Source organism: Amblyomma mixtum, chromosome 7 (assembly GCF_055824585.1).
Source record: "Amblyomma mixtum isolate Tamu chromosome 7, ASM5582458v1, whole genome shotgun sequence".
Classification (NCBI taxonomy): domain Eukaryota; kingdom Metazoa; phylum Arthropoda; class Arachnida; order Ixodida; family Ixodidae; genus Amblyomma; species Amblyomma mixtum.
The window spans coordinates 119738156-119753249 of NC_143018.1; the positions used below are offsets into that span (position 1 = coordinate 119738156).

At 44.4% G+C, this 15094-nt stretch overlaps 1 protein-coding gene across 1 annotated transcript in view; it reads left to right on the plus strand.

The window, feature by feature from the left end:
- LOC149337333 (uncharacterized) overlaps window positions 1-15094 on the plus strand; it is a 64224-nt gene that overhangs the window by 28725 nt on the left and 20405 nt on the right. Inside the window, exons 10-18 of the mRNA XM_089554395.1 lie at window positions 803-922; window positions 1674-1851; window positions 6139-6171; window positions 7327-7549; window positions 9308-9464; window positions 9876-9982; window positions 11592-11721; window positions 12634-12828; window positions 13971-14093. Coding sequence (XP_089410521.1) covers window positions 803-922; window positions 1674-1851; window positions 6139-6171; window positions 7327-7549; window positions 9308-9464; window positions 9876-9982; window positions 11592-11721; window positions 12634-12828; window positions 13971-14093 — 1266 coding nt within the window. The remainder of the gene's footprint in view (window positions 1-802; window positions 923-1673; window positions 1852-6138; window positions 6172-7326; window positions 7550-9307; window positions 9465-9875; window positions 9983-11591; window positions 11722-12633; window positions 12829-13970; window positions 14094-15094) is intronic.

Sequence of the window (15094 nt, forward strand, 5' to 3'; positions counted from 1 at the left end):
ATTTAAGCTCGCAACGTCCTTACCAAAAACAGAGTTTCCACCTACCTTTGTGAACTGAATGGAGGTTGAATGTAGCCTGTGAAAACTGCCCCTGCAAATTCTTATGAACGCACTTGCGTTACTTGAGAAATCGGGCGGTGATGGTGACACCCGTATTTTGTCTTTCGATTTTCGCTACTTTTGTTATCGGTGAGAGGGGTTTGTTTGTGCTTAGTGCACTGTGCCCTATCGACAAAGACCAGCTGTATTTGTATTAAGTGTCCCTTTAATTGCCCTCGGCTGTTTTAGATGCGCCGAAGAAGCGCGAGTCAGCAAAAAGCTATTATCTCGCCTTTAAGAGGACTACCTTTTCGAGTGACGTGTATCAGCACGGCGAGTGCCTTCATATTTAATTGGAAGACTGTGTGCTAATATTATAGGACTTCAGCTGAGGTGAGTTGCCAGTGCAACGACATTTTCCGCGGTACATAGTTTTTCGTGTAAGCTAAAACATAATATTTTTTCATACAAAGAAAATCAGTGGGGCGCTAAAGATGCGCACTTCATGGCTGGCATTCAGTGGCATTGCCGTTGAATTGCCTTTTTTGGCATCATGTAACAAAAACTTAAGTGTGCTAAAAGCTAGCCTTACTCACGCCTTTTGTCCTGGGAAAAGACGTGGAAAAATCAGTGAGTGAGATGAATAAAGCCGTGAATAAGCCGGAGATCAGGAATATTCTATCTCCGAAGTACTGAGTGTGAAAGTAGCGAGACACTTGAAACACTGATAAGTAGGTTCATGGGTGTTGTTATTTGCTTGCAGGTTTGCAAGAATCCTGCCTTCAAGCATTATGAAAGTACCAACCCCAGCGCGGAGATCTTCTACAACAAGGCCATCGAAAGGATGTTTGTGCACGAGACAGCAGAGACCAATCGCTTTAAGGTGCTTTTCACGTGCCCTCCGTTTCTTTTTTTTTTATTTTTAATACTTCAACAACCACAAATGTGTAAGGGTTCCTTTTTTCCAATAGCAGCCATCTCAGGAGCAAATTTTTGACTGCAGGGATCTCTCATTTAGACTTTTCGTGAGATTACCATAGTAGTCTGAATGGCTCTAATAGCGAAGACACATGACGATGACATCGATGTTAACACCTTTAAGCCAGAAAAAATAGGAGATCAGGTTATTAGCGCCAGATGAAACTTGGAATAAGACAATAGAACGACGAGCAGCGAAATGAGAGTATTTTAGTTCACTGTCACTGATCACTAGTGCAGATGAACTCTACATTAAGGTTTCCAATACAGCTCTTCCGGTTTTAATGGTGCCTCTCAATGTTTATTTTCAAGGAGCTCATACTTTTAGTTTTATGTCCGCGGTTCAATTGTCCTGTTCGCGTTTCATTTCATGCTGGCTCTGCATCTTGTATGTCCTGTGTTGTGGCAAAACCTCCTCAAACTTCTGTTGAAGCGTCAGCTGCCCTTGCATTGCAACCAGCAGGAGCTGAAGTCGCTCTAAAACAAAAACCTGCTACCCATTCACCTTTTCTCGCCTGTTTCCTATGTCTCGCGCTGTGCGGCATATTCTCAGCTCATATTGGTAAAACGCGAATAATTTTGAAAGCATTCTGACACTTCCCTTGATCTTACTTTGATTTTCTGTGACTTCGTGCTCTTTATTTTTTAATTTTCAGCTGTGCTCGCTCAGAAGGCCACTCACTCATCTCAAGTACGGCATTGCAGCTTATAACCTGGAGCTTGCCGACGTAAATAATACGTGTGGCCTGGGAATTTACAATGAGCTGCACGAACTGCGAGAGTTGGTATCGTTCCTGAATACGAAATACTCGAAGCCGGACGACTATTCCAAGTGTATGTACATGGTCATTTATATTGCGTAGTTATTAAACTTTATTACACTCAAATGCTGTGAACTGAGCGAAAAACACTCGCAAGCATATGTCAGAATAAGGAAATAAATACAACTTTGTAGGCTTCCTAATTGTTCTTGCGGAAGAGGAAAGTACTAAAAAGTGCAGAGGCGTACAAGATATTAATCACTGACGGCGCTCGGATAATAGACTGCCAAAGCATAATTAGAATCGGTGGAAAAATGACATAAATGAAACAAGATTTTCCCGGTGTCATATTTTATGTAAGGTGAATTTGTACTTGTACGTGGTGCAAGACACCGGACTGAAGGCATGATCCGTACGGTTTTCAAAAGCGCAAACTTTGCACAGGAACGGACATACCCACACGCGACGAAGCACTTCGTCATGTGTGTGTGTTCCCATTCCTGTGCAACGTTGGCGCTTTGCAAAACCGTAAGACTGACATATTAACTAGCCCAGTAGCAGCTCTTCTGACGAGACACGCTTTTCTGAGGCGATGGAAATACTGACAGCCGATATCTTTCACTAAAACTTACAAAAGACGGTGCTGCTGGTGTTCACACTCTGCATCAGTTGTAATGTGCACTCAGGAAGAATATTTACAAAGCCTATGATAGCTGCTACTTAATACTGAACTGACAAAACAGGCAAGCCAGGAGGCGCCAGCATGTGCGTGAATATTGTGCCTCTGCGATGATAGGCAGTGCTACGCATTCTGATCACAGCCGTAGTGGTATCGGCGAACACGAAAAAACGTTGGCCACACAGTAGGCACCAGCCGACAGCAAATTATGGGGCGAACCTTAAAACCTGTAAATGATGACGCCCTGAGCATAGTGCTCCGAACTACCCGAGGTCAAGCCTTCTGAAACCACGGGTATGAGTCAATTGTGAATTCATCACTCTTACAACGTGCATTGTAAATTTGGCGCCGGATTCGCTGCCCCGAGTTTTGCCGCCAAGTTCAAGAAAAATTAAAAGTGAATGTCCTTCCTAGCTCTTCTGATGGACGTACTATATTTTATATGGATTAAGTGTTTCCTTCGTTCCCTCCGGTCTTTTCTCCCCGTCATTTTTGTAGAGTTTATGAACTTGAAACGTCCCTGTTACTTCAGTGGGCCAACTACGTTCTATTACTTTTTTTGTTTAGGCGTGAAGATAGATCAGCCTTCGCCTCCTGGCAAATTCAGGCGAAGTGGAGTGACTTTCCGTAAGTACTTAGATCTAAAAATGTTGATATGCAGCGCTCGTCATGTTTATCTTGCTTCTGCGACAGCTGAAACAAATTTTGGGGCTTAATGTCCAGAAGTGAAGTATGGGCCATGCGGGACAGCCGTAGCGGAGGTCTTCAGATTAATATTTCCAGTTCTGAATAGGTAGCGAGGTGCTGGAAGTAGTAACAGAATATATCTACTTAGGGCAGGTAGTGACAGCTGGTCCGGATCATGAGAGGGAAATAACTAGAAGAATAAGAATGGAGTGGAACGCATATGCCAGGTTCTCTCCGATCATGAATGGCAGTTTGCCATTATCCCCCAAAAGAAAAGTATACAACACATGTATCCTACCGGTACTCACCTATAGGGCAGAAATGTGGAGGCTACCAGAGAGGGTTCAGCTTAAGTTAAGGATAACGCAGCGAGCTATGCAAAGAAAAATGATAGGTGTAACGTCAAGAGATCGGAAGCGGGCGGAGTGGGTGAGGGAACAAACGCGGGTTAATGGCATCCTAGTCGAAATCAAGAGGAAGAAGTGGGCTTGGGCAGGGCATGTAATGCGAAGGCAGGATAACCGCTGTTCCTTAAGGGTAATGGAGGGGGTTCCAAGAGAAAGGCAAGCGCAGCAGGGTGCGGCAGAAAGTTAGGTGGGCGGATGAGATTAAGAAATTTGCGGGGATACGGTGGCCGCAACTGGCGAAGGACAGGGCTAATTGGAGAGACATGGGAGAGGCATTTGCTCTGCAGTGGGCGTAGCCAGGCTCATGATGATGATGATGACGTTGCACAGCATAGCGATATTTGTTATTCCGCCTCCACCGAAATACGCTCGCAGCGCCCAGAATGAAACCCTCGACCTCGACATCAACAGCAGAACGCCAAAGCCATTGAAATATATAAGATTTAAGTGGAGCAACTATATAACTTATAAGCGCGTTTTCGAATACGTTAAATAAAAAAGACCACGACTACGCTGATTTTTTTTTATAAATATGCCTATTCCTTATGTTTATGTCACAAAATAAAATAAAACCAAGCAAATTAATGTTGAGAAAATTCTGGTATCTTCAGGGAGGGCTGCAGTTGTTTCTATTGCGCTGGCAAAAACAAGCCTGATGCCAATGCCGTGAAGCTGCCACGGAAATGTTTCTCACGCAGTTATCGCAGCAAAGGGAGGGACTAACTTCAGCGTCCGCGGGAAAGGCGACGGCCGGTTGCCACCGACGTCAAGCAGGTTCGCGCCAGAGGGAATTACATATCCATTACTGCCCTCAGTTTAGAGCTTGGGCGCTCTGAACCGCGTCCAACAGGTTTGCTCTTGGAATGCAGCTATCAGGCTGAATTTAGCTCTTTTCAGTTTTGGTCCCCTTGGATCAAGACTATATACACAGAAGTCTTGATTTAGGATATAATACTTCATTACTGCGCCGGCATGCACAGGTGGTCAGCCCCTGGTCAGGTGGTCAGCAAGTGGTCAGCCCCTGTAGATTCCGTGTAGCCCGCATGCATAGTGAAGCCGGCCGCGGCGGTCGAATTTCGATGGAGGAAAAATTCCAGAGGCCCGTGTGCTGTGCGATGTCAGTGCACGTTAAAGAACCCCAGGTGATAGAAATTTCCGGAGCCCTTCCCTACGGCGTCCCTCATAGCCTGAGTTGCTTCGGGACGTAAACCCCAATAAACCAAACCAAACCAACCTGTGCACCAGTACTTAGCCTCGCCCTTTCTGGTGGAGTTTACATCTTCACAAACCTTGCTGGCCCATAGTACTGTAGTACCGCAATCACTTGTTCTAACAAAATGCTGAAATAACAGGGGATGCACTAGTGTCATGCAATTTCCGAAAAAGCTTGCCTAACATACAGGGTGTTCAAAGTAAGTTTGACTTTACTGATCTTTAAAAAAAAAATGCGAAACACCGTACGCTAATGCCGCTTTTGCTACTTGGTAAAGCATCCAGGCGGAGACGAATTGGGATAATAATTGTTCGTACAAATTCAGTATTTAGCAAAAAATCATCAATTAACTTTGTATTGCCTAAAGCGAGCATGCATATTTATATTGAGAACTTGGAGGCATTTGCTTTTCAGGACTATTCCGTTTTGTACAATTTTAGTAATACGTCTGTGCAGTGAGACGCGCATGTCTGAAATTTCGTCCCAGTTCGTCTAATGACGCATGCGAGACCGCGGCTCTCGGCGTGACGCACCTCCCTCGTGTGACGCAGCTTTTGCGTATGGCACTCTGCCTTGCAAGAGCGATCGGCGACACGGATCACTTTTCGTGATTCATTGGTTTCGCGCGCTAAGAAGGAAGACGCTGCCGAGAACGAAAAGACATCTGCGTCGCCGATCGCTCTTGCATGGCAGAGTGCCATACGCAAAAGCTGCGTCACACGAGGGAGGTGCGTCACGCCGAGAGCCGTGGTCTCGCATGCATCATTAGACGAATTGGGACGAAATTTTATACATGCATATCTCAGTGCACATGCGTGTTACTAAAATTGTACAAATTGGAATAGCCCTGAAAAGGAAATGCCTCCAAGTTCTCAATATAAATATGCATGCTATCTTCAGGCAATAAAAAGTTAATGATCTTTTGCTAATTACTGAATTTATACGAACAATTATTACACCAATTTGTGTCCACCTGGCCGCTTTACCAAAGAGCAAGAGCGGGATTAGCGTATGGCGATTCGCATGCTTTAAAAAAATCAGTAAAGCCGAACATCCTGTATTTCTAAATGTTACTTGTATAAATGTCTATAACTGTTAATCCAGCGTTGCCGGTTGTGGGAACAGAGCTGAGAGACGTTAGACTGGAATAGTAGACCTCCAGTTTATTGCTCAAACAGTATATGACTGCTCTCGTGCGCCTACATTATCCTCAACTGGCACGCTGATGATGACACCATCCACTGAAATCTCGGGAGCAACAATATCCAAGCTAAGCTTAGTAACGGTGAGAGAATGTGCCGCAAGAAACGACTAGCGATTCGATGCCTAACTGCATATCACATGCTCGCTTTTTCGTTATTTTTCATTTCTCAGCGAAGACAAAGCCAAGGGCGCTGCAGAGTCCAGGTATGCACCCGCTTTGCGCTCTCAGCTCGAATGTGTGCTTCGTGAATAAGTGCCTGACGTCTACCGCAAAATATATAAAACAGTTATTGTACACGGACAGAGACTTAATCCCCTACAAATTAAACGGACCGCGAAGCAGGCGAAGCGAACAGGCCAGGAAGCAGGCATCGACTGTTTTGTTCTACTTCGTACGTGGCCCCACGTAGCCCATCGCCTCAACGCTAGACGACGCGATAGAACCCGGACTATTCTCTGATTTCTATGTAAATAGGAAGCTGCGAGAAATATGGTCAGACATCAACGAGCAAAGAAGCGAGCGCACACTGTCTCTTGTGCAGCAAGCATTTAAAGGAGCACGTTTTTGTTTTTTAATTTCGCGGTAAAGTGTTTGGAAAACAGCAGCCAGCGCCGAATCAGCTGGTTGCATCACATCTCTATACAGTTCAAGAATCTCAAGACGACTCCGCGTAGTTGACGTCACCGTACTTGCCCACTCTGAAGTATCGAGGCCATTTGAACAGCGTCACACCCGTTTGCAGTTACCGTATCCGACTGGTGCGCATTTGATTTTTTACTCCATTAGTTTGCTAAAGCAAACTGATGAAGTGCACATTCGCGCACATGCGATGCAGAAGTGATAATTTTTCTCGGGATTTAGTCACCGCTGACATGACTGGGGATGTAATAGCTTCAGTGCTTCCAAAACGTTGGCAAAACATGAGGTGAATGATGGCTAGGGGAACGTTGAATAATTTACCGCTGTAGCGGTGCCTAACGTGGATACATGAATAAAGTAATTTTTATCATAAACTGCTCTTCTAAAAGTGTACAGCCTTTGTCAGGAGTATACAGCCCAAGGGGTCTGCTTCTGTGCCCTGCAGAGCGGCTCATTTTGCATACCCAGGTACCTTCATCTCACGACGGCGGGAGGAACTCAAGTTCTTATCAACCCTCCTAAGCTTAGGACTGTCAGCTTTGCTTAAGAGCCTCGCTACCTGGCTTGGAAGCAGTAACCATGGGCTGTAATTTTTGACAAAGACTGTACAAGGACATAATACGCTCGTATACTTTGCAGTTATCACATCTAGCAGCGTCTCGTTAAAAATACTGTGGCACGCTATCGTAAGAGCGCAAACTGTTTCTCGTTTTTTGTAGTGCGGCCAGTGCCATCTCCTCTGATCTGCACCATTGAGGACAGCATGCGGTCGGACATGACGTTCCCTGAGGATGGCCTCTGTGACTACGTTTTCTTCGATTCGATAGACAAAGCCGACGGCAGCTTACCGCTGACGAACCCGTTCGCGGGCAGTTTCGTGCAGTTTCTGCGAGCCGCATCGGAGCAAAGCCTTACCGAATACGGAGTGGGATTCGATTACCAGTGAGTACGAGCTCGGGCCATTCTTTCGCACCCATCGGGCCGGAAACGGTCATGGTGGGTGTTTCACCTAAGATTTTCTACAGTTCTTAAAAAATATGTTTTTTTTTATTTAAAAGAGCGCTTTTATGAACTTAGCAGTGGCAGTTGTGTATAGCGCATCAGAATACAGCTAGACTGGCCATTTAGTTGAATGGCTAACTAATATTTAGTAGTTGACTTCTAACTATTACTTTTAGTACCCTTATTTATTGACAGGCCTGTAGCGCACCGTAAGCATATCCATATCAGTTTAACAATTATAAAAACTCAGTTTCCCTCGGCGCTGTGGGCCAACAACTTTGGCTTTTTCGACGACTTACGTGCACTGGAGGGCTTCTTTTGCCTGCAAGATCTTCGAAAGCGCATTACTTTTGTCGTGTTATAGCCGAAATTTGTTGGGCCATAGTGCCGAGTAACTGCGTTTTTTTTTATTCTAGAAACCGGTATGAGTATTCCTTACGGCGGCCTACACCACTCAAAATGAATAAGGAGACTAACAATACTACTTCAAAAGTTAACTACTAAACATTAATTAACCAGCCTACTAATTAGCAAGAAGATTTTGGTCTGGGCTTTTTGTTTCGTTGCTTTTCTTCAACAGATTACCACAGAGCTGTGGCACACGGGGATAAGACGAAGATGAGCCAGACAGGACGCGCGCTGTCCTGTCTTGCGTGTCTTCTTCTAGTGTCTGCGTTCGATAGCGCTGTGGTAATCTGTCGAAGAAAATTAGTTAGGACGTCTAGCAGTATTCTTATGCGCGACAGCACTGCCGAAAAAACCCTCTTCTTCTTATTTTTGATTGCCGAACATGTTATGTGAAACACCCTGTACATACGTCACACAGTAGTGCCACCCCGTTTCCAGTGAAGTGTTGCAATTGCTAGTTAAGAGGCTTTATGGCTACAATTATATTCGGGTCTATGGATTGACGGAAAATTGAATTAAAATCCAAATCACTTCAGCTCTCTGGCTTTTGCATCAGTTGCACAATGTAGCAATAATTGTCGAGCCCGTCGACAAACTGTTACCGCCACAACTAGACAACCTGAGAGGGTTGCGGAAAGTGGCTGCTTTTGCAGCTCTCTGCCGCTCCGCGCACTTAACTCCCCCATGCCAAGGGCGATAAACTTTACGCAGACCTTGTTCGTATTTCACCGAAATTGGCTCAGAAAACGCAGAAAAACTGCACAAGGGAATCACCAAGGATGACCGGTCGTCAGGGTGTTGTACACCGAAGACTGGCGCGGACATTAGCTGAGAGCCGCGTATGATTTAACAGCAAGACTCCTCGAAACTTGGAGTGCTAGCTTTCATTTGATTTCAAACTTCATTTTAACTCCTTCGACTATTTTTTTACTATCTTGTTGTGTACGGCTACTTTCCCGTCCACTCACTGTATCGACGTCCGCACTATTTTTACGTTTCCTCGGCATTTTTTGCTTTAATTAATGAAGTAATCATCCTATCGACGCAATTTTTTGCGCACCATCCTCCATCGATCGCAACCATTCATTTGACGCTACCTCTTCTGAAAGCGTCAGAACTGTTGCAGACACGTTTCGCGAGCACGTTTTGGTGGCACGACTCCGCCAACATAGCCTAGAAATGCATTCGCATTAAAATAAAGAAGCCATCTCCTACCAGTCGACCATCAGCATGACTGCTGCTCGACCTCTACCAAGGGTACCTAAACGAATAGCGCGGCTTCTTTTTCAGGAACCTTGAAAATACAAGGTACATTCTTGAACAGCCCGAAGGAAGAGAGTTCCTCTTGGACTTCATCGCCCGTGGTGTCTTCCACTTTGGCTACATCAACACTCCTGTACACGACTACGGCTCTGACAATCTGCAGTCGCTCTTGACGATACTTAGGGTAAGCGAAAATGAACGTTTAAGTAGCGGAAAAACGAGTACCCGGATTATGTTGCCCAGTTCCGTCAATTCTGGGCACTTTTTCCTGCTTACACTTGCTTCACCGTCGCGGATGTGCTACATTCAGCATGAAGCCGTAACAGTTGGAGCAGCGGTAAAAAGTATGAGCTAAAGCATTAAAGAAGTTTAATCCATTACGCATAAAAGGGGATAAAATAAATCTGTTTGATAATTGCGATATCATTGCCACCTGAATTTTCTTTAAATTTTTTCTTTAAAATTATCACAGACTATATTCAGCTCGCCGAAATTTTTAAAAACTGTACAGTTTTCAAGCCTGCAGCCGGTGAAATGCGCACGTTATTATTGGATGAATTCAGATTGATGCCGGCCTGCCTTCTCTTTCTTCCAGACTGTATCCAATCTAACGCGCGAGCACAAGACGCATCCAGTGTTCACCGTGTTGGCTACCAAGATGCACACTTCGGCTTGGACAGAAGCTACCGCTGCGCTTTTCAGGTAAAGCTAGCGGACGCACTCTGTTCTGCATGGAGCCAATTAGAAGGCATTGCATTAGAAAGATGTCACGTTTGCACAAGAGCGCAAAATTTTCACAGTAGATGTTTCGTTCCGACGATGAGCCTAGCTACTTCGGAGTTCTTGGAGTGCTACTTTTAACATGGTCACAAGGTATCATTGTTTTAAGAGTTAGGTACAAACTTCGTGGCCCCTGTTTTGAACATCCTATTGCATGAAAAATGTATGATGGAATGTGGAGCCCAGAGCATGGCGGCATACTTTCAAACTGCCTGTACGTTTAATAAATGTAAGTTTTCTTTTCGTCACGTAGCCATTCCTGAAATTCCGTTTGACGAAATTGAGTGCACGGCAATGTTTCGTAGTAATATTGTACGTGTTTATTCCATTTGAATTTTCAGAAAGTAATCCTACTTTACCAGCTGAGGTTATGCTTGTTATTTGTAAATGAAGGGCAGTTTATAAATTAGCTGTTTTTTTTTTAACTGGATACAATTATACTTGGCAAAGTTTCATTTTGTTTCCTATTTATGACATCATAACGTGTTGTGATCAGTATTCCCTCAGAGCTTAATGCTATCTGCGTGGACGGATGTATTCTAAATTAAAATACAATCATCAGTCTACAATCTCGACGTTGCGCAAAATCTTGAGTTCCAGTTATTATCTCTCAATCGTGTAAATTATAACAGTGGTCGTCCGCGAACAGAACCTTGCGGTACACAAGATGTTTCTGAAAAGGAACTAGATTCGAAGCCCATGGTTCGAAATTTATCGCACCGATCGGTTCAATATTGTTCAGGCGAACGGGCAGTAGAGTAGGGTTAGCATGTGAATATAACGAATGTCTAAAGGAATAGAAATATTTATTCTTTTAGGGAATTTCGTCACATTTCAGGCGCCTTTCTTGCTACTTCGCAGTTCGGAACAACTGCTTGGCTTACAGCTAGTTATATTTTGCTTCGTTTTCCTAAGCAAAGTAGCATGCCCAGGCTCAGCATTTAACCGGCTCCGTCTGCAAGGAACGAAAGAGGACTGAATGCTGACCTTTACTCGTGATGCTAAGGTCTCTCTGATAATTGTTCCTTCTTACTACTGTAAAATAAACTTGTTAAAACGTGGTTCGTTAATTTAATAGCAGTTTGCATCTATAAATTGGGTTGTTATACATAAATGCGCAGTGGAAACTTGCTTCTGCAAGAAAGGGCTCATTAGCATGCCCTGTAACAACTTCGGTGAGGGTTTTCACATGTGCGCTGCACGTGGAGATGTTGTCGCCGTTATGCACGCAACATGCGGGGTTTCTTTTTTAAGGTTTGGTTCCGGGTGCACAAGACACGAGCAGTGGAATAACGACTCAACCTTGCAATAATCTCAAAATGTTGAGCGCTCTGCCAGTCTCTTCGATTACGAATCCGAGGACTGTGTAATCATGTCGATAATGCTTACATATTCTCAAGCTAAACGCCTTTTTATCACGTAATCTAACAGCCCCGATAGTCGCTGCAAATCCATGGACGTTTCCGGCGATGAGGGAATACACACGTCAAGATGGAACTTATTCAATGCTGATTCGGGTCTCTCTTTTCAGGGATATTTACACACCCGATATCGTCATTTCTATTGCGCACTACTCCTTCGAGGACAGGAAGTTCCAGGGTTGCCGCATTGTCCCGCCAACCCTGCTAGACTCGCCATTTCACATCTACTTCACTAGCCTAGTAAGTGACATGCCTGCCGAATGAGTGCGAGTTCCAACCGCGGATATTTTTACTAATTTACATCCGCGATGTGTAAAACCATTACTTACCTCATTGGCTTCTTTTCGTCACTGCTTTACTCAAATTCCAGTAAATCTTATCAATCTGAGCTGGTTTTCATTCTGTCGTGGCATTTTGGCTTTGTTTTAACATCGCAGGCTTCTCGCGTCGCTATCACTGAAAGACGGCGCGTATGAGTCCCTCGAAGACATGTCGCACTTTTTGAAATATTCTTTGTTTTTTCGTAGAAGTAGTTTGGTTTCGGCTCTCACTGTTATCTGCTGTATACCTGTCCTCATTATTGCCTGGCAGACTGAAATAAGTAATAAGTATCATTTCACTTAGTAATAATATCACTTTGGCGTGGCGCTTTTGTGTACTAGATTTGAGAGGGGTGAAAAAAGAGAACGCAACAAGACCGGAGTCCTTTTTGCTTGTCGTCTATCTTGTGGAGGTGTAACTTCAAAATCCGAGCGCATGTACCACCTTCTTGGTGGATTGCACTGAAGCTTAATCATTTCTGAGCCCGCCGCAGAGTATGGTGCTGTCACGTGACACAGCCGATAATTTGTATAGATCCGGATGTAGCCTAATGGTCATATATTGCCGACGGCTCTATCGCAAAGCGGTGGAAATCAAAGCTTTTGTTACCCACGTTTTCGAGGCCATAGTTGTTCATTTCCACGCAAAGGTCCATTCATGCTTTCCCCTTTTCACACCCGCATTTCGTTCTACATGAATTAGACATTCGTCCGGGCCGAAGCGCAGCACTTTCCAGCCGTTTCCCTGCGGCTAATAAAAACGCCAGCGCTGTCTGTGCAGATGACATTGTAATAGGTTTGGACATCCTGAAGGCTGCGCTATATCTCGCAGAAATCAGCGCATGCCAGCGTCAGAATGCTGGCGGAAAGAGGCATCAATGCCACCCTGGCGGTGTCGGTCGGCATGTTCGGTCGCTGGTACCGGCCCCTGTATCCTGACCCGGAAGTAAAGGACCGCCCCGGAAACTACTCGCTGCTGGTCATGTGTTCGGATATCGACGAAGTACAGCTTAGGAGTGTTGCTCAGGTGAGGCTGTCTATTCACTTGCCGCAGGCGCTCGTAGTGTTTGTTGCGTGAGGCGGCTACAGGCAATGCTGCCGAGCCGAGGTAGCAATACTGAGCCGGATATGCGCGCCCGTAAATATTTAATAAACTATACCGTAAAGAAAATAAATTTATTGGGCGAATCCCTTCAATGTCTTGTCCGGACGTTTTAGGGTTTCTGAAAAAAAAATTTAATGTTGCGCAATGCGTTCAATAGGCTAAGAAGTGGTTGCTGCGAAGCCAACCTCTCGGCACCTTGCTGTGCGAGTACCAGCTGTAATTACACTATGAATTATTATCCTGACCGAAAACTATATGGGCAAAGTGGACACCATTAATTGGCGTCCGTGATGTGCACTGTTCCCCGAACAGTGTGTGTTTCGCACTCGAAACATGATTCATGGTGTAACAGACCACCAACTAGCCTAGCAGTCTACACGTCGCAACTGCAATCATTGTCTACATACGTCCGTGACTGCAGCCGAAATACTGGGTGACGACCGCTCAGAGATTCCATTAAGCGGGAGAATTACAGCAGCTTTCTATACGCAGCACGTGCGAAACGTCTCAGACCACAACCATAAAGAATGGTAATGATGTGGTTTAAACGGACACTCAGGACAAATCTAAGATCACCTGTAACGGTAGATGCTCGCGTTCCAGTTTCAAATTATCTACTCTAACCGCAAAATGGAGCTTTTATAAACCAAAAAATGGCCAGAAATTCTAACACCGCCACTTGGTGTTTTCAGAAGCACACTGCGTTAACGTCAACTTAATTTTTTGTCGAAGATCTTGGAGCCAAGGCCGCACCACCGTTTGGTTCGAACAGAAATCACGGAGTTAATTTTGGCCTTGACAGATGTGCCATTTTTAAACCCAATTTTCTGGGCTCTATCTACGTTCTTAATCTGCTGCCGATAAAACATCAACATAATCGCAGTGGAAAATAATGGACGCTTTAAAAGCGGAAAAATTGGAAAGAATTATCTTTAATGTCTTTTAACGCTAAGTGTTGCGTTGTTTTTGTTGATGTGGTCCTCCATTTTATACCTGTAAAATTACCTGAAGGCCCTCTTGAGAATTAACCACACTAAGTTCCCGCTGTTTTTCTCTTCGTCAAGGTTTGCAAGAATCCGTTATACGCAACAAGCTTCTATGACAAGCAACTGCATGCGGCGGTTACTTACAATAAGGAACTGGAAAGGCTCGTCGTGTATGATAACCAGCTGTCACTAAGCCTCAAGGTAAGAGCCTATGTTCTGAAAGAATGAACGTGTAGTTTACTGAAATGAAGAATTCAAATATATACAGCACACAAGAAACTAGTGCAATTTGAAGTTAGTTAAAACCGATAATACCAGGCTTGACAAAGAATAAACATCTCTTTGTGGCACGTTGTCCTGGCGCAAATACAAAAGCAGCATGAGCTTAAGGCATATTAAGAACCGCCAAAGATCACGGCAGCAGTGACTGCTTGAACAGTATAGTGGTCCGGTCTTAATACCTGCCCCTGCGACACGCTGCGCAACCGATAGCACCCGCGAGAGCCACAGCACTTTACAGTTTTGAAATTGCACTGGTTTTCTCATTTTCCCGCCCAGAAACTGATTGCTGTTTCCTATCATTTCGTTACAAAAATGAGCTGCTCGTAGAAAATGAGAAAAATTGTCGGGTACTACTCAACATTCTCTTGTATTACATCCAACAATAATTCATTCTTTCCTTGAAATATTTTCTGCTTCTTCTGATAACGGCGAAGTCAACATGGACGCTGCAGGAAACTAAGACAAGGTGTAGTGGCTTCTGCGTGCTCCGCTTCAGTGCACGCTGAATTCCCCACGGTGTGCATTCTTACAGTTAGATTAAATGTAATGCTTTTATGTGTTCCTTTCTGTGAGTCGCGCGATTTCCGCTGTAGGCTACTACGTAGTGTTCGAAAGAAAATTAACATTATTTATAAGTTACCAGCACAAAATATCTCAACAAAAAGCACTATACACATAGAGTGCGGAAGCCCAAATCGTATGAGCCTAGCTCGCACACCGTAAATACCAGTTGCATGCTTCTTGACTCTGCATTGCTAGTTTTTTTTTTAGTTTTGGCGCTCACTTGGAGTTAGGCTAAGTGTTCCTATTGTTGCCCTTTTTTCCTGTAATTAATTTCATTTCTGAAATACACCAAACGAGTCATCTACGAATTTTTAATTGGTCGCTGGTATCAGACACAGTGCCATTTCCTGATTTCG